The 18,891-nt window shown below is 52.1% G+C and overlaps 8 protein-coding genes across 8 annotated transcripts; 4 read left to right on the top strand and 4 right to left on the bottom strand.

Annotated features, from left to right (window-relative positions):
- The first annotated feature begins 511 nt into the window (after positions 1 to 511).
- BO66DRAFT_390654 (succinate dehydrogenase cytochrome b560 subunit) lies at positions 512 to 1,487 on the top strand. Its single transcript, XM_025647063.1, has 3 exons — positions 512 to 667; positions 726 to 816; positions 984 to 1,487. The coding sequence occupies exons 1-3, from the start codon at positions 628 to 630 to the stop codon at positions 1,417 to 1,419; spliced, it is 567 nt and encodes a 188-aa protein (XP_025505630.1). The 5' UTR covers positions 512 to 627; the 3' UTR covers positions 1,420 to 1,487.
- Positions 1,488 to 2,128: 641 nt separating this feature from the next.
- On the bottom strand, positions 2,129 to 3,359 carry BO66DRAFT_448087 (uncharacterized protein; the record flags this gene model as incomplete). The annotated part of the gene is made up of 3 exons (XM_025651732.1): positions 2,129 to 2,776; positions 2,820 to 2,881; positions 2,968 to 3,359. The coding sequence occupies 3 exons, from the start codon at positions 3,357 to 3,359 to the stop codon at positions 2,487 to 2,489; spliced, it is 744 nt and encodes a 247-aa protein (XP_025505629.1). The 3' UTR covers positions 2,129 to 2,486.
- Positions 3,360 to 5,041: 1,682 nt separating this feature from the next.
- On the top strand, positions 5,042 to 6,292 carry BO66DRAFT_419419 (mitochondrial 54S ribosomal protein mL57). The gene is made up of 3 exons (XM_025649813.1): positions 5,042 to 5,527; positions 5,644 to 5,870; positions 6,021 to 6,292. Exons 1-3 carry the CDS (start codon positions 5,140 to 5,142, stop codon positions 6,174 to 6,176), a joined length of 771 nt encoding a protein of 256 aa, XP_025505628.1. The 5' UTR covers positions 5,042 to 5,139; the 3' UTR covers positions 6,177 to 6,292.
- A 741-nt stretch (positions 6,293 to 7,033) lies between these two features.
- Positions 7,034 to 9,324, top strand: BO66DRAFT_371088 (AP-1 complex subunit mu). Its single transcript, XM_025645437.1, has 7 exons — positions 7,034 to 7,051; positions 7,124 to 7,360; positions 7,425 to 7,553; positions 7,801 to 8,030; positions 8,141 to 8,630; positions 8,718 to 9,089; positions 9,168 to 9,324. The coding sequence occupies exons 2-7, from the start codon at positions 7,322 to 7,324 to the stop codon at positions 9,246 to 9,248; spliced, it is 1,341 nt and encodes a 446-aa protein (XP_025505627.1). The 5' UTR covers positions 7,034 to 7,051; positions 7,124 to 7,321; the 3' UTR covers positions 9,249 to 9,324.
- Positions 9,325 to 9,707: 383 nt separating this feature from the next.
- On the bottom strand, positions 9,708 to 10,414 carry BO66DRAFT_48975 (uncharacterized protein). Its single transcript, XM_025653340.1, has one exon. The coding sequence runs from the start codon at positions 10,246 to 10,248 to the stop codon at positions 9,841 to 9,843; it is 408 nt and encodes a 135-aa protein (XP_025505626.1). The 5' UTR covers positions 10,249 to 10,414; the 3' UTR covers positions 9,708 to 9,840.
- On the bottom strand, positions 10,098 to 11,843 carry BO66DRAFT_371086 (Rag GTPase GTR1). The gene is made up of 2 exons (XM_025645436.1): positions 11,460 to 11,843; positions 10,098 to 11,391 (listed from the first exon to the last, which is right to left on the bottom strand). The coding sequence occupies exons 1-2, from the start codon at positions 11,651 to 11,653 to the stop codon at positions 10,581 to 10,583; spliced, it is 1,005 nt and encodes a 334-aa protein (XP_025505625.1). The 5' UTR covers positions 11,654 to 11,843; the 3' UTR covers positions 10,098 to 10,580.
- A 314-nt stretch (positions 11,844 to 12,157) lies between these two features.
- BO66DRAFT_346598 (URC4/urg3 family protein) lies at positions 12,158 to 14,537 on the bottom strand. Its single transcript, XM_025644585.1, has 4 exons — positions 13,866 to 14,537; positions 13,293 to 13,782; positions 12,641 to 13,233; positions 12,158 to 12,578 (listed from the first exon to the last, which is right to left on the bottom strand). Exons 1-4 carry the CDS (start codon positions 14,202 to 14,204, stop codon positions 12,495 to 12,497), a joined length of 1,506 nt encoding a protein of 501 aa, XP_025505624.1. The 5' UTR covers positions 14,205 to 14,537; the 3' UTR covers positions 12,158 to 12,494.
- A 1,264-nt stretch (positions 14,538 to 15,801) lies between these two features.
- Positions 15,802 to 16,481, top strand: BO66DRAFT_48954 (uncharacterized protein). The gene is made up of 2 exons (XM_025653339.1): positions 15,802 to 16,027; positions 16,081 to 16,481. Exons 1-2 carry the CDS (start codon positions 15,861 to 15,863, stop codon positions 16,370 to 16,372), a joined length of 459 nt encoding a protein of 152 aa, XP_025505623.1. The 5' UTR covers positions 15,802 to 15,860; the 3' UTR covers positions 16,373 to 16,481.
- Positions 16,482 to 18,891: the final 2,410 nt, after the last annotated feature.

Here is an 18,891-nt window from a genome sequence, read left to right as displayed (position 1 = left end):
AGCTGCCAATATTGAAAGCCGTTTGACAAGCATCCAATTGTATGCACAGAGACTACAATGGCAACCAAGTACCTTTCAACTACAGACTACATCATGTAACCCTGATATGAAACCCTTTCATCTCATTGACGAGAGACAAATGGGCGATTAACGACGGGACAAGTCCTTCTCAGGTATCTCATTGACCTCTGCGGAAACGACAGAATGCCGAACCAGTGAGGCCCTGCATACCACGTCAACATCATCCCAGATGGTAGACAACGTGTGCGGAGACCCTTGGGAGAAGGAAAGAAAAGGAAAGAGAAAGGAAGAGAAAACACGCACACAAATGTAGAAAAGAGCTCGGCACAAGCGCGGGCGGTGAGGGAATGGAAGATGAATCTTCCGAATGGTAATGCAGCATTGCTCATTGGCCCAGAATTCCCCTCCGGGACTGGTCCCGTGACCTGGAGTCGAACCCGAGGTTGTCCGTCCCGTGATTCCGAACCGCTACGAGAGTCGGGAGTTCGAGGCTACTTTCTTTCCTGGTCGACCACGAACCTCGAACGACGACGACATTCCTTTTTCTGTCCACTGTTCAATTTCCAGTCCCTGCACCGCCTGTCAGGTCCTTTCACACGCGTCACAATGCTTTCTCAGAAGGTTGCCCAGCAGTCGCTGCGACGGCGTACGTTCTTACTTCTCGACCCTGCAGCCATGGGCTCCGCTAACCGATTCGTTTGCAGTCGCCGTCCAGCAGCCCTACGCCCTGCGCTGGTCCTTGATGAACTCCGTCTCGCCTGCCGCCGTTACTCTCGGAAGAAATGTTCAGATGAGGTGAGTCGCTGCGCCGAAGGATGGATGAATTGTTGCGACGGGCTTCTCCATTGGGTGGATGTCGCGATCTCGAATTCGACCGCAACCGCGTGAGGCGAAGGCCATGATAGATTAGACACATGTGGGGTCATAGCACACAGGATCGCTAATTTGTCTCGTCGGATTAGACAAGCTACCACCAGCACGACCACCTCCGACCCCAACAAGCTCCTTGCTGAGCAGCGTCTGCGCCGCCCCGTCGCTCCCCACCTTTCCATCTACAAGCCCCAGATCACCTGGATCGGCAGTAGTTTGCACCGTATCACTGGTATCGCCCTGTCCGGCAGTCTCTACCTCTATGCGACTGCCTACCTCGCTTCTCCCATGCTCGGCTGGGACCTCGGCTCTGCCTCCGCCGTTGCCGCTTTCGGTGCCCTCCCTGTCCTCGCCAAGGTCCTCCTCAAGGCTACCATGGCCATGCCTTTCACCTACCACTGCATGAACGGTGTTCGTCACTTGATCTGGGATACCGGTCGCGGTCTCACCAACCCCCAGGTCATCAAGACCGGCTGGACTGTGGTTGGCCTGAGTACGATTAGCGCTCTGATTCTTGCTTTGCTGTGATTTCGCCTGTGCCATACCTTTTGATTTCTGCTCTGTCTAAAATGTTCTTCTTGCAATATATATTCAATAGCCAGTCAATGGATGACTGATTGCTTTTTTTTTCTGGAAAACCCCGGTCTCCTACTTCTTTGTCATGAAGACATGACTTACACGGCCTGCAGAAGGAAGCGGCCGTGTACCATTTCGTAGGGCAATCCTCGGACATTGAGCCCCTATCGTGGATATTGGTATAGGGGGAACTGATTCATACAGCATACGAAGACAGCACGCGAAAACGGCACCACATACTGCGCATATCACTAACATTGTAGCCGGACTAATTCATTCTCTAGAACATTTGCAACAATAACTCCAGAACCCCCATCTTCGGTCCAGTCTATAACGGTTTTCCCCATTTCGATTTCACAATCCCTGCTAAACAAATTCTTCACGCCGATGATTTTCTTTTGCCGCCTTTGGTGCTTGAACAGCCGCAATCCCAGCCGCAGTATTGCCATGTGCCACTTCTTCGTCTGTTACATAGTTAGAACCGATACTTCTATGTCTTTGGCTCTCAAGGTGCGCATCTGCATGTCTTTCGCAGAATATGCACGCTCGAGCGGGAAAGAATGTCCTCACCTATACAGAAATTCGTTATTGATCCAACGACTATCGATCATCATGGTCTGTGATTTCATGCCGGACTTGGTGGAGGGTTGGGAGGGAAAGGCTGAGGTGAAGGCGGATCATGGACCGAACAATTACTCAGAGGATTCCCCTCCCTGTTGATCTCAACTGGAAGAAGGTCCATGCCCGACCAAACTTCGGAACGGAAGTTGTACATTGTCCAGAGTGACATGTTGCGCTGTAAAGAATCGAACCGGATAGGCAGACTGCGGATAGCTCGGGGTATTTTCGTAGCCCGGAGAGGAGGATGTCTTGGGCTTGCTTGATACCACTGACAAACAGAGGGGAGAACAATTGACTGGAGCTGCTTTTGAGGTATAGGACGAAGGCGATGCGAGGTACACACATGCACACAAGGGGTCTGATGAGGAGTCACTGCAGAGCGAGCTACAACCTTCCCTTTATATACTGCCAATTCTGAAGTCCAGAGGCCGGGTCGAAATGGGCTCTGGGCCGGGTCGTACACCGCTATACTGTTCGACTTCCGTCTCCACGGCAAGAGGCCGCGTGGGGGATATGACATTTCCAATGGCCTTAACGCTGATCACTCCGCCAGCGTTGATAGATCTCGATGAGTCTCCCGCCTTGTCTGCAAGGGACCGACGGGTATGAGTCTCGTCTAAAGATGTCGGACAGTGTGCTTGCAGCCGCGTGTCTTGGTCCATGGCTACAAGACAATACCTCAGACACACTGGAGAAAGAGAACAGAAGAACTATGATGAGCCAAAACATACTAGCAGACTGTCCGATCACCGGCACGCTGTGTGAACTAACAAGCATCGAAACTCCCTCACGTCTTTTGACTATCTCAAGTCATATTACCTCAGATCTTAGAACCTGGGCCAGATATTGAGGCTGGTATTTTCTGCCTGCTCTCCATACCTAGGGCCGAGGGTCGATGCGCACACCTTGCGAACAGACCCTGGAACGTAGACGCCAGATGGACGTTTTACGATCTTCCACCCTCTAAGGCGATTCCGGCAGCTTGGCTCGAATTGTGGCTTCAGGATTCCCGGGGAATTGGGGGTGAGGGTGCGTTTGCCTTTGCATAGACGGGGCCCCAGAAAGTTTGCTTCGATACAGGGATTCTGGAGAGCTTCCATCTTTGCAAACAGCCGGCCTCTGCAATACTGCGCCCATCGACCATCAAGCTTACAGTAAAAGTCAACCTTGAAGCATCTGGCAAGCCCGTTACTGGTGACTCGCTCTATTACGTGTACACTGTTCCCCATTTGCCTACTCGTCTTCCTCCAGATTGCCCATTTTCGCATCATCGAGGCAGGTCTTCGTCGGATCTTTCCAGTCAGCCTGGATTTCTAGAAGTGGTCTGCAAACGGCATAATAGCAGTTTCGGGTATATGGATATTCCTGTACGACGAAGGCCTCTTGGATGCCATGTCTATCGCGCGGAAGCACGTGGACAGATTTCTGAGCTCGAATCCAAAGCACCCAGAATCGAAACGATCCTGACCCCAAGTCTCAGCAAATTGCCTGACCAAGCTCTTCCTTCTAAACGGCTAATGCATGAGACCGTCTCCAGTGATGTCTCAAGTCTTCCTCCCGACGGCTTCTGACGGGGTACCTGCTCAGAGTCGGGTAGAAGGCGTTCAACGGCCGCTGGGGATCGTACTCCTTCCAAATCAGAGTATCTTGTGGTAACTGGCTTGCTCTTGACTTCCTACTACTCACTTTACGGGGAACTACAATCGGATTCTATGTTCCCCGCAGAGCGGTGTCGTCCGGAGAACGGGGTCCAATACAAAGGCTAACGCCTTGAGCGGTTCTCGTTGCTGGCTCAAGAGTTTCGGGGGCTTTGAGAAGGACTCGTCCCCTCTTCGCCTTGCTTTGGATCTATATCACCTGCCAGTGCGACACTGGCCCGTTGGAACGAGAACCTCCCGGCCGTTACGTCCCCTGTCAATAGCAGCTTTGAAATATGCAGAGGCCGTTTCACTGAGCTCTTCCGACTCATCCACTGGATGGATAAATTCTAACAGTTCCATTGCACGTTGGATATGCACAAGGAAAAACGGACCGACAGAGGTGACACGGAAACTGCCCCGAGGTTTCCGTCATCCGAAATTTCGGCTCCTGGTTGTTACACATTACAGACAGGGTGGGAAGTGATATGCCGCCCTTCCCCCTCCCCCTGTCAGGCCATATTGCGGTGTAGAAAGAGTCTCCAGGCGGACAGGCAGGCTCGGGGCTGGGCGGTTTACTTTCTGATGTTCCCCCCGTCCATCCTGTCAACTGTAGCCTACGAATAGCTCTTCCGTAGTTGACTCGTGTTCCGACAGGCTATAATCATTATTACATTTACATTGACGAAGGTCCTAGCGATTTGGTGCTTTTCTCTCGCATCTATCGTCTCGGACTCCGAAGTGATCTAGCAAGTCACTGGAGCTTACGGGTTCTTGCGCCTAGATCTACCCTAAGATCTCGCCCCATCGTCGAAGAGGGAGAGAAGGTGATTCATGGGGAAGTACGTAACCTTCCGTCGGTTCATAGTACGGCATTCATTGGCATGCAGTGGGCCTTGATTATGAGGAGAGAGAGGATAGATACTCATACGTCAACTTTGAGGTCAATGGCAAGATATATAGTACCAATGCCGGGTTCCGATAACGCGGAGATGTCCCCGGAGCCATTGTTGGAGATGGGTCGCTACGTTGGTCCACAGACGCAGCCCGTTAGAGCTCGAAAACCCTGTATCATTTAGGCCAGCATAGCAAATTCGTTTACTATTGCTGTGGCGAGAGGAGTAACTTACTCATGTATAACCTACAAGATGTGTTAAGGTACTATACAGTACAGTGCTGTAGTCGCTCATGCCCCGGCCCGCAAGAACGGGACTGAAGGGGAGCGCCGGAGGAGGTACTAACCCAATCTGGAATAGCGCATCTCCGAATTCTTCCTGGAAGTCCATCATCAATTATAGTTGTTGTTGCCATCGACCGTGCCCCCCAAAAAAAAAAGAGACAGCCCCGGACTGGCGAACCCCTCACTCTCACACCCCTTCTCCACCACTCCGAGTTCCGGTTTCTCACAGATTCAATGGCTTCGACGCTGTCCACTCGCGCGGTCAGGACACTCTCCGGCCCCGCGTGCCGCACCCTCGCTCGTCCCAGCGCGATCGAATCCGCTCTCCTTCCGCGGCGAGCCTTGTCGACATCCACGGAGGCCGCGCCTGCCAGCCAGCAAGATCGGCCGCGGTGGTCCTACACGCCCGAGCGTGCGAAGGCCCCCTTCAGTCTGCGCATTGATTCCAAACGCCCGGCCTGGAACTCCAACTCCGACCCCAAAGTCCTCGATCGGTTCTACATCGGCCTGCTCGGCCCTGATGGCGACAAGGTACTATCGGACGAGGTCAAATGGCTGGCGGTGACGCACAAGAGTTTTGATCAGGGACGGAGAGGTTACAACGATCGTTTGGCTTTCTTGGGTACGTACGGGGGAAAAAGGGAGGAAGAGGGGGGACGAAGGGCTTCCTTCCCACTTTTACCGATGACATGACGACGGCGGCGGCGGCTAACCTTCGATTTTTCCCCCTGTCGATAGGCAAACGCATCGTCAAACTACAGGCTTCGCTGGCTCTGGTGCAGGGTCCAGCTGCCAGCGCCCCGACTCCGGACGCCTATGGCCGCATGCCCTTTACCCATCCCGATCTGGAGGGCTTGAGCAACCTCTCTTACAACGTCAAGAACTTCATGACACACAAGGCCAAGATGGCGCAATTGGCAAACAAATACGCACTCCAGAAGGTTTTGAGATGGTCTCCTCGGCAGGTGAGTGACTTGCGTTGGGTTGGAATGAAAACCAATGCTCTTTTTCCCCTAAGGCCCCCCCCCCTGGGTTTCTATCATGCTACAATGGAGAGCGCACGTGAGATGGGGAAAACAGGCTGTGGCTAACGTGTGGTCTCTCAATCTCTTTAGCCTCTCAACCTCCAGGCTTCCGGATTGGAACTCGTTCTCGCTCACACGATGTACGCTATTATCGGCGCCATCTCGCTGGAGAAGGGCGGCGACGTCGCCAACAAGGTGGCACGTGAGCGGATACTCAAACCCCTGGGCCTTGGGCTCGAGGCATGAAGACGTCGGGGAGGCAGGACCGAATTTGAATTCTTCGGGGCAATTCTTCGCAGGGAGCATATCTAGGCGTTTATTTTCCTTTTTTGCCTTTTCTCCTTTTTTTTTTTCCGTCCTGGGGGATCTTGGTTCCCACTTGTGTACTGGGGGATCATCACTTTTCGTTCGACCGTATATTATGTATTTTTAACCACCACCACCACTACTATGACCTGTGCTATATGGAACTGCAAATACCAACCCGCAAGATTTCTTTACTCGCTCCTGGATATTCGAGTACATAGCATGTAGCAGGTTAAGGTGGACAATACATAGATTAAGAGAAAAAGATGGGAATGTACGGTTCCTCTGACACCGCCCGAGTAACAGTAAGCAAAATACTCGGCCAGCTCTTATGGAACCCTCGAAAAATTCGATGCATCGTCTTCGCACCTTGGTATCGCAAGATCAGCCATGGAAAACCGAGAACAACCAACAGAATGTCGAGTTGAACTTGGAAATCGCTTGGATGCAATTTACACTGGCTTGCACTGTCTAGAAAGGGCGTATGGTACAAAGAAAGAAAAGAAAAAAAAAAGCCGGAGGAAATTTCGCAGCAGAAATGCGAATTTATAGTGTGCTTGGTGTCTTCTGCGCTAGACTTCTTTGAGAGTAGCTCAGCTCCCTGAGAAGGCTTAGCGGCACGTGTCCTGATGCCTGAGGCGTGGTTACTTACCGAGACGTTAAAACTGGTAATCAATGGCCAGAATGCGAGGGGGTCTGGTGTAAGGTTTGTATCAGGCCAGACGGACAGCCGCAATCCAGCCCATTGACAACTTTAGGTATGAGTTCACTAACTGCCTTAACTTTAAGGTCAGATACACCAACCATCTTGTACTGTACGTGTATCTTGTTGCAGCGTTGTTGATGCTTCTCCTCCATTGACCTCAACTGACATTGTTCACCTTCAGCTCAAACCCCTCCCCTTTCCTAGATCCAACAAGCATGTCGAGTAACTAGTGGTCTGGCTGGCCTCTCCCGTTCACACTCGCCAGCGTCTCTCTCCCGCACCGACTCCCCTTCCCATCTCCATCTCCTTCCTGGCCAATTCTCACTCTTGACCACTTCCTTACTCCCTCGACGTCGGATTTCTTCCCATCCTTGTCGCCATGGCGTCGGCTATTTTCTTCCTGGATCTGAAGGGCAAGGTAAAACTACCCAGCAGTGCCTCCGTGTCCATTCTCCCCCCCTGGTACCTGACCGTCTTAGTAGACCCTTCTAGCCCGGAACTATCGCGGAGACATCCCTATGTCCGCGGTCGAGAAATTCCCTATCCTCCTCAGCGACGCCGAAGAAGAGAGCTCCGCCGTCGCCCCCTGCTTCTCCCACGAAGGAATCAATGTACGTATCGACCTGTCCCCGCCGCAACGCCGCCGCCGCCGCCGCAGGTGCGGCGCACACACATGCACCTCCCTATTTACCCCCGCTGTTCCCCGCAGCCCGCGCCCAGTTGCTGCTGGCTTCGTACCAGCATCACTCATCACCCCCCTCCCATACCACCTCAATGCGTACTTGCTTGGAAACGTGGTGCCTACCGCAGCTATATTTGGGATTGGTTCGTTTTTATTAATTATGGCATTCGGCATAGTACCTCTACATCCGTCACAGCAACCTCTACATCCTGGCCCTGACCAAGAAGAACACCAATGCCACCGAGATCCTCCTCTTCCTACATAAGATCGTCGAGGTGTTTACGGAATACTTCAAGGTGTTGGAGGAGGAAAGTATCCGGGACAATTTCGTTATTATCTATGAATTACTCGATGAGATGATGGACTTCGGGTACCCGCAGACCACGGAGAGCAAGATCTTGCAAGAGTAAGTTTCTTGGATCGGTCTGCTGCTTGCCCAACTAAAAAAAGCACATGGCGGATTTTTCCTCAAACAAAAACAGCGGGGTGCTGACTCGGGGTGCGCAATAATTCCAGATACATCACACAAGAATCACACAAGCTCGAAGTCCAAGCCCGACCACCTATCGCGGTCACCAATGCCGTCTCCTGGCGAAGCGAGGGGATCCGCTACCGCAAGAACGAAGTCTTCCTCGATGTTGTCGAGTCCCTGAACCTCCTCGTCTCCGCGTCTGGTAACGTGCTGCGATCGGAGATTCTGGGCGCCATCAAGATGAAGTGCTACCTGAGTGGGATGCCGGAGCTGCGGCTGGGCCTGAACGACAAGGTCATGTTCGAGACCACGGGCCGCGCCACGCGCGGCAAGGCCGTCGAGATGGAGGATGTCAAGTTCCACCAGTGCGTGCGACTCTCGCGCTTCGAGAACGACCGCACCATCAGCTTCATCCCGCCGGATGGCGAGTTCGAGCTCATGAGCTACCGGTTGAACACGCAGGTGAAGCCGTTGATCTGGGTGGAGTGTCTGGTCGAGTCACACTCTGGTTCGCGGATGGAGTACATGCTGAAGGTGCGTTGAATTTCCCGAGAGGGGGGCAGATGGATGGAGATGTTGGGGCTTGGTTGACTAACGGCACACATCCGCTACAAACGACAGGCCAAAGCGCAATTCAAGCGCCGCAGCACAGCCAACAATGTCGAGATCCTCGTCCCCGTGCCGGAAGATGCCGATTCGCCGCGGTTCCGCACCAACATCGGCACCGTCCACTACGCCCCCGAGAAGTCCGCCATCATCTGGAAGATCAAGCAGTTCGGCGGCGGCAAGGAGTTCCTGATGCGCGCGGAGCTGGGACTGCCCTCCGTCAAGGGCGACGACGAGCACGGCGGCGGCATGACGGGCGGCTTCGGCGGCAGCATGGGCGGCACCGGCCAAGGCAAGGCCAAGCGGCCGATCAACGTCAAGTTCGAGATCCCCTATTTCACTACCAGTGGGATCCAAGTACGGTACTTGAAGATCACCGAACCAAAGGTATGTTGTCACGTCTTACTACATCCATTATAGACTTCTTGAATAGTTCAGTTCCCGCTAACCCGACGGCTTCGATAGCTACAATACCCTTCCCTCCCCTGGGTACGATATATAACCCAGTCGGGCGATATCGCCGTCCGCATGCCAGATGTACAATGATGTATAGCGTTTTCCAACCCTCCCACCCCCACTTCGCATGTACCGTCTTTTTTCTGTCTCTTCTTCTAGTCCAAATCAGATCTATTATAAATACTTTCTCCCCCTCCTTGCCCATGGATCAGCCCAGTACCTGGCATTCCTATACATAGACAGTCATGAATATAGTTTGGCTGTCGTGCTTTCCCCTTGCTTCTTCTTTGAGTGTTGTTTGGGTAGGAAAGAGCCTGACGCCGGAGCAGCCCTACTCGCGACCTCTTTTCATTTCTCTCGGAAGTATGGTTGTAAATCCCTCCTTCTATGTCCAGGCGGAAGTATTCCCTACTTAGGGTTTGGTAGTGCTGGCTTTGTAGTGTACATCCACATCGTTGTCTCTGCTCTGCTGCCTCTCAGGTCTCAGGTCTCAGGTCTCAGGCTTCGAGCTCAGATGGAGAAGAATCAGCGGAAACGCTAACGGTGTTTGGTTGGAGTGGAAGACATCATGAATCGTAGGCGGGAATCAGAATCGAATTCGGCCGAGAGAGAGAGCCGCCGGATAGACCATCCGTAGGCTTAGTTACTAGGTACTCACTTACTAATGACACCACCTACTAATTTAGTGACCGGACACCCAATTGTAATTCCCGAACCGGATGTAAAAGAGGATGACCTGGGAAGAAAAGGAAGGCGGGCAGGGAATGAGAGGGTTGAGAGAATATATAGAGATCTGTATGTAGGCTATCGAGTTCTTGGGAGAATCAGGTATAGGAATGAATAGTTGGTGACGATTATGCCAAAGCATACTTTGCGTGGACATGGGAGAAGGTAAGTAGTGGGATGTGGTCGAAGAAGCGGGGAGCTTTTTATTTATAAAGGATTTTTGGGCTGACAAGGCTTGAATACATACACAGATACATACAGGACAAAGGCTGAGGAGATTGACGATGCGGCGCATGCTAATCAGGTTTGGAGATTGAAGGGTATCTTTGAAGGATAGGAGTGTGGGGGGGAAAGGGAGTTGCATTGTGTGGTTCAATGCAGGCACTGAGATTTCTCCGGTCGGGGCTAAAGGAATTGGAAGCGTGGGAGTTGGCTAGTGGGTGTGGTGTCTAGTTTGCTTGGTGGTGCAGTAAGGTTGTTTGGGATGGGGTGGGATAGAGGATATAAGGGGGGGGGAAGTTAGAACCTCCCTTTTTGGCCCCTTAAGACAGGGGGATATGCTCCTTGTTATGGTGGATGTGAAGGCGGAGAGCCGCGCATACGCTTCTTCGACATCGGACGGACCGCGTGTCATTGCTGATGAACTCTTGATGGGGAGGTCAATTTGACCTCTTGGTCCATTGATTTAATGGTAAATCAATCATGCGCCCCATTGGTCCCGTCGGGCGATTCGACGGTAGGGAGCGGGAATCCATCGCCGTGGCCGGTGGTCGCCGCTTTGGAGAAGCCCTCGCGGGCGAGCATGGTGTTGAGGACGGCGCAGTTGTAGGCCGCTTCGCCGGGGGGCACCACCAAGAAGATGTAGGTGTTGTCCGTGAACCGGCCGAGGAAGACGTTGAACTGCGGAGTCTTGGTGTGCATGACGACGAACCCCGCAGACGCGGGCGTGGTGTGGGTGTTGCGGGCGGCGCAGTGCTTGAAGGCCTTCATGATGTTGGAGAGGCGCTCGTGGCGGTCGTAGATCGGGTTCATGTCGCCGATCTCGGATGACACGGACGTGACGGTGAGGAAGGTGGAGCGCTCGAAGAGGATGACCTCCTCGGCATCCACGCGTTTGGCGAATGCGTGGAGGAACCGCTCGATGACCGTCAGATTGGGGATGAGCTTGTGGACGATGCCGGCCCAGGCCTTGTAGAGGGACTGATCCCAGATGCTGCTGCCGAAGGTGTCGATGGAGAAGTGCTCCGACCGGCTGCGGATCATGGCGGAGCGTTCGTCGTAGATCCGTTGCCGGTGCTCGGCCTGAATGAGGTCGAGCTTGTGGACAAGGCAGAAGACGTGGGCGTTGGGGCTGTACTCCTTCAAGGCATTGATGATGGCGTTGTAGGTGTCGAGGTCGCGCTCGACCTCGCGGGACTCAATGTCGAAGACGTAGATGAGGACGGCAACGTCGGAGAAGATGTTGCCTCGTTGGGAAGCGAGGTAGGTCTCCATAAAGGCATCTTGTCTAGAATGAGGATCTTCGGTCAATGGATGGATTATTCAATGCAAGGCCCGAGGTGTTGATTGACCTACCCTCCGCAATCCCAAAGGTTAAGCGTGAGGTTCCCCATGAACTTGACATGACTATGCTCGACATCAATGGTGGCACCCAGGCGTCGGACATCCTTGGCCACGTAGTTGCTGAAGATAATTGATCGCATAGAAGATTTCCCCGAGCCACTCTTCCCCATCAGAAGAACCTTTCTCTTCTTCTTGCGGAGATCCATATTTGGGGAGGGGGGGATTACTATCCCGTTGACCGTACCCCGCACTTAAAAGAAGGATAGGATCTCAACAGGAGAGATCAGGAATGAGGAGGAGAGAGTGCTAATCAATGGGAGAAAAAAGGTAGTTTTTATCCATCTGAAAGTGGATCTTGCAAGGGGAGATTGGTAAGTGGAGGTAACTTGAAGAAGCTACAGAACGAAGGCTCGCTCAATCAAGCAAAGGGCCGGAGGAGTTGGAGGACCAGCCCAGCCTCTCCCTCCCGCCCTCCCCGTCCTTCTCAAGCGTCATCGCTGTTTGGGTGAACAATGTTCCGGAGGCTGCTACCTTCCAGTCACGTGTAGTTACACGCATCGGGTCATTTCCATCTTAAGCCTGGAGACTCACACGTGGGCTTCCCCTCAAAAGGTACGTAGTCAAGATATATCGGGCATAAAGGCTGTACTGTATGTACATACACATACAGTTGTACAGTTGTGCAGTTCTTGATACAAGTACTCGAGAGTCTCTTTGCGACTTCTTTCAATTCATTCCCCTGTAATGATTGATGTAGAATGTACAGACCAATATCCATGTGTACATGAAAAAGTAAAATATCAGAATCCCCCCTGGTAGAAACAAATGTACAGCAGACGCCAATTAGGTATAACATTCAAGGCGTTCCAGTCCAGAATCGACCCGAATGGTGTTCTTCACACGCAGAGAGGGAGAACAGTAAATATGTAACAAGGCGAAGGAATATCCGGTCATCAAAGTCATAAGCACTTCCACCAGCCGTAAGGTAATCAGCAAACGCGAGCTGGCGGAGTCAGGTATCCAGGAAATCAACGAGGTATGCGATCATTAGAAAACAGTGCCGTCCGAGCGTATCATGATGGGAGGCTCCTTCGTATTGGGCCTGGATACTTCGGCAATCTCGCGACCACCCTAGGGTTGCTTGTTAGCATGTTTTCACCTCAGTGGGTATCAGACATAGATTTCCAGCTTACCTTCCATGAGCCTGCCTCTAGCATCTGTGCAAGTGTCAACTGGTCTTCTCCTACCAGCCCCAGCTGCCCGTTGACTTCTGACAACAGCTCGTCTAGGAAGCCAACAGTGACGGCGCGCCACTCCACCACCACATCATCATCCGTCGAGAAAAGGGGCACAACCTCGACATTTGGCTGTCCTTTGATCTGAGCATTCTCTCTGTATGCCGTGAGCCCGCGCTCCAGGTCTTTCTCCTTCAGACTCAACAGTCCCATATCAATCAGTAGGCCGCCGTTGCGATATTCGGGAAGACCCGTCAACAGCTCACTGCCCGCAAAGTGGATCTTCATCAATTTCGACATGGGAACCATGATGGAGTAGCAGAGCCATTGCGTCAATTTGTGGAACGGGACGATGTTCTCCCAGGGCTGTGCGGGTGGCGATTTAGGTAGATCAGAGCAGGGCCATGCGTCTCCGATAGACAGGCCGTCGATCTGCGTTCTCGAGGGAGGCCAGATCGGGGTGAGTCCGTCCATGAGCACACTCCAGAGGGTGGTGATAGGAACGATCGGAACGGACGAGGCGAGTGTAGACGGGTGGGAAAGAAGGTAATCTGCATATCGTAGGTTAGCCGGTGTTAGGCAGAAGACAGACCGGTCGGTCTTCGCTTACCTAGCAAGTTTCCGGGTCGCGCATCGACGCCGAAGAAGTCTTGGTTGTTCAAAGCTTCAGAAAGTCGGATCAACAGTCCAGCGCGACCTTGAATGCCTGCAAGCGGGTTCTGCTCCGAGTGTTGCATTCCCTTAGCAAGCACCTCCACGGTAATCTTCTTCAGCCCAGCGCCGTCCACCTGACAGGGTTCTGTGGGGTCGCTGCTGAACAAGCCACTCTTGAACATCTCCAACGTAGCTACTGCCAAGCCTTCGCTGCGAGAGTAGATCTTGCCCGACTCCTTGGATTTGTAGGACCATCCGTTCCCTGCGCCCGCATCAAGAAGAACGGAGACAACAAACAGATCGATCAGCCGACGGGTCCGTTCTTGCGCGTCAATAGTACTAGGCCAGGACTGAAGCAGTTGGTTGACGCGGGGTCGGCCACCCACGTCAAAGTGCTGCCAGCGTCCATGAGGAGGAATCGCGTCGTAGTCGGGAGCATAGTCTCTCTAGAAGGAACCAGCTTGGTTAGCACCGAATCCCGAGACAAATACGACGGGGGGTCCCCAAAGTGGGTGCAGTTTCCTCTTACCTTGATGATAGATACAATGTACGAGGCAGTGGCAATGAATTTGCTCATATCAACATCGAAGTGGTTGAGTCTGTTTCTCTTCGCCTTGTTGAGAACGTATGAGCATCGTTCGCGGACGGCGTGGATGCTCCGCAAATAAGCTGCGGGATCCAGGGCTGGATCGGGCGGTTTGGCAATCGGCATCTCTGGTATGGAGGCAGGCAACCCACTTCCCTTATACCCGGGGGATCTCAACGATGCACTCGAGGTACGGGCACTGTTGGCGGAGGCAAAGGATTCCTGCTCATCCTTCTCACTCTGGATCGAGTTCTTAGAGTCTTTGCGCTTGAAAAGACCCATGGTGGGCGGAGGGTGTGTTGGTAGGTTAGAGTGGGTGAGCGGGTGGGCGAGATGGATGGATGAAACACAGCGCTCAGAGAAAAGGAAAAATAGTTTGTTTTCCGTGAAGAAGTCGAGGATGGTAAGAACCAAGGAGAAAGAACGATAAAGTTCCAAGGCTAGACTGAACGTCTGGTGTCAGCAGCAGAAGTGCCGAACGCAAAATTGGGCACCCAGAAGAGAAAAAAGGTCGTAAACAGAACGAGGAGATCTGCAGTGGTTGCTCCTGGCGGGAGAGAGTGAGAGTGAGGGGGAAAGAGAAAGAGAGAGACTGGAGTGACGGAAAGGAAAAAAGGACAGGGCCCTTAGTTTTTACATATGAGTTTACTTTTGGGATCTGGCTAGCTGTCTAGATTTTGCTTTTCTTCTTTTATTCTGAATGTGAATTTTATTTTTGGGGAGGAGGGGGGGAAAGAGGGTGAATTATTTTTACATGAAATTACCATGTTTTCTTGTCATTTCTGTGCCTAGAAGGATTTTTCCTACGTATTTTTCTTATGTATGTTTATTTTGATTTTAATTTTTTTTTTCTTGCTCATTTAGATCAAGGTTAGCAAATGGAGGGGGGAAAAGAGTCAAACTACTAATAATAAGGAGGGGAAGTAATAATAACAATAATAACGACAACAGCAACGACAGTGTAATACAGAGCGGGGGCAGTCGAGGGGAAAGTCGAGCTTAGAGAACATTAGGAAAGGTTAGGAAAGGTTAGGAAAGGTTAGGAACCTTAGGAACCTTAGCAGGGCTACTAAGACCTCCCTCATTGGCACGAAAAGGACCCGGGTAATTGAGCCACGGCCCTCTCTACGGCGCAGAACCAGTAACCTAGTCGAGTTTCGGAGTCGGAGGTGGAGAGCTTGGGAGGGGGAAGTTGTTTAAACCGGCTGCATGGCGGATTTTAGTCTCTGATAGAGACAGATGGGTTTTGGTTTCTCTAGTCAGTCTAGTCAGGGGGGGCCATACAGTGAGTGCATACTCCATACTGCATACTGCATACTGCATACACACCAACTGTTAACCAAGTAAACATAACATAACAGGAGGCAACCACCGACAGTCCATGGAGCCGATTACTGATAGGATAGGTGCCCGGTCCTGTCAATTGTTCAGTCAGACCTAATACTTCTGGCCCCGCAAACCAACTGGTGCTTCTAAAGACCTGAGAAGCTGAGGGGTCAATGAGTTCATTGAGTTTATACTCCATGGATGACCATCGAGGCAACACATCCGAAGCTAGTGATGAGGTCAGAGCCGTCGCAATCTCACCCCGTTCTTTATCTAAAGTCCTAGACTTGTACTTAGTACTTGTAGATTGTAGATTGTGCAGTATGTACTACTGTACTGTGTGCCCTAAACCTCCTGCGATGCATGGCAGCTGCATCCATCTCAGTACCGCATACAGCTGCAATACCGGACTTTGCTGTATTATACAGTACCATTCTCATCTGGTACCATACCGTACCTAATCAATACCTTCTCGTCACTACAGGACCACCCAGTACTCGTACTAACTTACTCAGTTGTCTCCAGCTTACTTTTTCAGGAGCACCATGCGCCCCTCAAGGCAGCTATCAAGTCGGCCACTGTGTTAATTCGTTGAGTGCCAATTTCCCAGGTATGGGGCATCTGCTACGGAAATGGATCCAAGAGGGGACCGCAGGACGCAGGTCGAAAAGGCCACCTTCAACCCCCTCCCCTCCCCTCCCCTCCCCTCCCCCCCGTGCTACGGCCGACAGACAGGCAAGTCGGCTGTCCTGGACCCAGATCGATGGAACCAATGAAAAGTAAGTTTAACTAGTGAGGATCAGAGTAAAAACTGGTAGTCTAAGAGGAGCAGGGTGAGCACGGACAGACTCGCGCTCAAGGCTGTTCCGGGTCTTGGAGTCTTGTCTCTTGCGCCGCCGCCGTCTTTTCCCCCTCGCCCCAGTCATGCGGATCTAGCGGTTTGCCGGCAGCCATTTTCTTTCCACTCACTGCACATCAAGGACCTCGCTTATTTTCTGCCACCGTCTATCTTAACTCGATTAGGAATTACTACAATTGCATCTCATCTGAAAGAAATGGAAAGGAAAAAAACCTTCAAAGACGCCAAAGTCTGCGGGCGGGGCAGAAAGCGTAAATGGATATGAAGGGTTCTGTTGTCGTTGGTGGTGGTGGTGGTGATTATTGTTGTTGTTGACTTTGGGGCTTTGTTGACTGCTGTAAGCGATTTCGGCGGATCTTCAGCACATACCCAATGAAAATTCAAAGATACAAGCCTACTCAAGTGCCAGCTTCGAATTACCTTGCTGATTGACCGAACCTAATTCGACTTGCAAAAGCTCCCTGGTATCCGCGCGGATAACAGCCGAGCCCACCTCATTTGGGTTTCTACCCTATCGGTTGTTTTCCCCTTCCCTCGGGGACGAACACAGAACACAGAACAATTGCTAGCGATGACAAAGGCGACAACCCGGGGGGCGTGCGCCGAGAGGTTAGCCAAGAACACAGGGGTTTTCGCACTGTGTGGGTGTTGGACGCGGAATGCGATACACTGACTGTTTCGCACTATTGACCCAGTAAGTAGAATCAATGCCCTTTCATTGCCAAATATGCGCATTTTCATCTCATAAGAGATTGACACACTACTCCAGCTTTGCCAGCGCTAGATGCCCCTAGCGATAATGACCAAGCTTTAGATCCACTGCCAGTGGCAAATCGGTCCCAGTCGACCCCGACACGGTGGCTGGAGACGGCATCAAGCGTCTGGGTACCAAGAAAGGCCTCTTGACTCTGACACATACCCCTCCACGGAGTCCGTCTTAGATTACGGATATCCAACCTTTGCCACATTTAGCACCCGGAATTATTGTATCACCCATCTAAGCCTCAATCCCAGACCCGAATAAGCTACTCGAGTAGGTCGGAGCCTCGGAGGTAACTTATCGGCCCCAACCGATGATCTACAGGTGAGTCCGTTAGCAGAAACATGGAAATCCGATGCTCAGGGTTTTCACCTCTATGCAGGATTCTTCTCCCACTTGGTTGTCGGTCGCTGTAGTAGGCAAATGCGAGTCAGTGACCGGAGCCATTATAGGGGAGAGTCGCAAATAGTTTGCTCCTGCGGGGCGCCGTTCCACACCAACTCGAGGATGATCATGGGGAAGAACCATATGACCCTCGAGTATTATTGAGCATTGACTACTTACTAGCCGAGGATCTAAGGCCCCTGCTTTCGACTATGGGCCATTTATGAGCATCACTTGGCCTTTGCACCAACTACTAAGGTCATTACATCATCCGAGCCGTCTCTCGCGTCCTTCACGGGTGAGTGCGAGTCGTCATGCTATCACTAATTCACTATTCACTATTGTAGTGGCACCTCGAGACCTGAGTCTAGTTCGATACTAGCCTTTGTACTAGATCGACAACTCTATTTGCATACGGAGTAGTCATCCACGAATGCGCGCTCCGAACGGGGACGATGCGCCGATGCGCGCGGCTACGGCTTGGAGTGAACCTTAATGACTCACGCTTCGGCCGGGACTTCCTCCACACCGGCGTCGATCTCAAACTGCAGCTTGTGTGTGCGAGGTGTGACTTTGTGACAACCACAAGTCTACAACTCATGTTCGCATCAATATGCAATTCGGCTGACATGTTTTGCTGGTGTGCGAATTGCCCGTGGGCTTTGCGCGACAGTACGTGGGTCGTCGCGTATCTGAACCATGGATCGCAACATGTCCAAGCGCCGCCAAAAGTTTGGAACGGGGATCTGCCTGGGGCAACACTGGGAACAGCTCTTGACCGTGCTCGTGTGTGTGGGACACATATCCACTGACAGTGGATACTGGATGTCAATGCCCGTGTGAGGCTGTCCCGCTGCAGATGAGCCGATAAGTCTCCTGCAGAGCGGGACTCAACATCAGCTCTGGTGCCCAAACCTGTCAATGATCCAAGAGGCTGACTAGAGACGCTGGGCGAGAGTACTACTCGTAGCGCACTTCGGTCGCTGCTTGGCTCGACTGCGTTCAATCAGATATCGACGTTTCAACGCTATAAGCTGTTGATGTGGAGAGATGAGGTCTGCTAGCCTGTTGATGAGACTGCCATTCGTGACAAGATGTACGGCACCATAGTAGGTATGTCGTACACTTGCTTCATATCTTCCCCACAGATTCGAGTGCATTGTGATAGGCTCACCGACTGATAACTGCCGCTTGATCGGACGATCATCGGTACATCCATGCTTGGTTATGTGGTCACCTTTGTCACTTCGAAACGCCCAAGCCACCGACGTGAGCTCGAGCTAGAACATGTCCGTTGCGATAAACATCCCCGCATTGGGGTCTTTGTTGGCGAAATCATTAGGTGGTCTGATGTTCTATACATCCGTAGGACTTCACTGTCTTCTGGCACTTCGATTTTGTGGGCAACAATTTGGAAGGCCTGCAGGCACTTGAAAGCAGCGCCTTGTTTAATAATGCTCGGCTATTACTCGCCATACACTATGCGGTATGCCTTGCGCATGTTCTGATATCATGAGGACCGTGAATCCAGCCCGGTGCGCAGGAATACTCGTGCTCGGACATTACCAAGTACCTGCTTCTCGTCTGGAACGGGTATCATACCGCCCGCTTCTGACCCTGTTTTCAGCACCGTAGGTACA

This window comes from Aspergillus aculeatinus (genome assembly GCF_003184765.1).
Source record: "Aspergillus aculeatinus CBS 121060 unplaced genomic scaffold BO66scaffold_15, whole genome shotgun sequence".
Taxonomy (NCBI): Eukaryota; Fungi; Ascomycota; class Eurotiomycetes; order Eurotiales; family Aspergillaceae; genus Aspergillus; species Aspergillus aculeatinus.
This window is presented reverse-complemented; position numbering and strand designations above follow the sequence as displayed.

Excerpts from the sequence above, each read along its gene's own strand:
- BO66DRAFT_390654 (XM_025647063.1), top strand. The coding sequence starts at position 628 with ATGCTTTCTCAGAAGGTTGCCCAGCAGTCGCTGCGACGGC. Across the intron at positions 668-725 it reads CCAGCAGTCGCTGCGACGGC|TCGCCGTCCAGCAGCCCTAC; the intron begins GTACGTTCTTAC and ends ATTCGTTTGCAG. Across the intron at positions 817-983 it reads GGAAGAAATGTTCAGATGAG|ACAAGCTACCACCAGCACGA; the intron begins GTGAGTCGCTGC and ends TCGTCGGATTAG.
- BO66DRAFT_419419 (XM_025649813.1), top strand. The coding sequence starts at position 5,140 with ATGGCTTCGACGCTGTCCACTCGCGCGGTCAGGACACTCTCCGGCCCC. Across the intron at positions 5,528-5,643 it reads CGATCGTTTGGCTTTCTTGG|GCAAACGCATCGTCAAACTA; the intron begins GTACGTACGGGG and ends CCCTGTCGATAG. Across the intron at positions 5,871-6,020 it reads TGAGATGGTCTCCTCGGCAG|CCTCTCAACCTCCAGGCTTC; the intron begins GTGAGTGACTTG and ends CAATCTCTTTAG.
- BO66DRAFT_371088 (XM_025645437.1), top strand. The coding sequence starts at position 7,322 with ATGGCGTCGGCTATTTTCTTCCTGGATCTGAAGGGCAAG. Across the intron at positions 7,554-7,800 it reads TCTCCCACGAAGGAATCAAT|TACCTCTACATCCGTCACAG; the intron begins GTACGTATCGAC and ends CATTCGGCATAG. Across the intron at positions 8,031-8,140 it reads GAGAGCAAGATCTTGCAAGA|ATACATCACACAAGAATCAC; the intron begins GTAAGTTTCTTG and ends CAATAATTCCAG.
- BO66DRAFT_48975 (XM_025653340.1), bottom strand. The coding sequence starts at position 10,248 with ATGCAACTCCCTTTCCCCCCCACACTCCTATCCTTCAAAGATACCCTT.
- BO66DRAFT_371086 (XM_025645436.1), bottom strand. The coding sequence starts at position 11,653 with ATGGATCTCCGCAAGAAGAAGAGAAAGGTTCTTCTGATGGGGAAGAGT. Across the intron at positions 11,392-11,459 it reads AACCTTTGGGATTGCGGAGG|ACAAGATGCCTTTATGGAGA; the intron begins GTAGGTCAATCA and ends TCCTCATTCTAG.
- BO66DRAFT_346598 (XM_025644585.1), bottom strand. The coding sequence starts at position 14,204 with ATGGGTCTTTTCAAGCGCAAAGACTCTAAGAACTCGATCCAGAGTGAG. Across the intron at positions 13,783-13,865 it reads ACATTGTATCTATCATCAAG|AGAGACTATGCTCCCGACTA; the intron begins GTAAGAGGAAAC and ends GGTTCCTTCTAG. Across the intron at positions 13,234-13,292 it reads GCGACCCGGAAACTTGCTAG|ATTACCTTCTTTCCCACCCG; the intron begins GTAAGCGAAGAC and ends TACGATATGCAG.
- BO66DRAFT_48954 (XM_025653339.1), top strand. The coding sequence starts at position 15,861 with ATGGGGCATCTGCTACGGAAATGGATCCAAGAGGGGACCGCAGGACGC. Across the intron at positions 16,028-16,080 it reads ATCGATGGAACCAATGAAAA|GGTGAGCACGGACAGACTCG; the intron begins GTAAGTTTAACT and ends TAAGAGGAGCAG.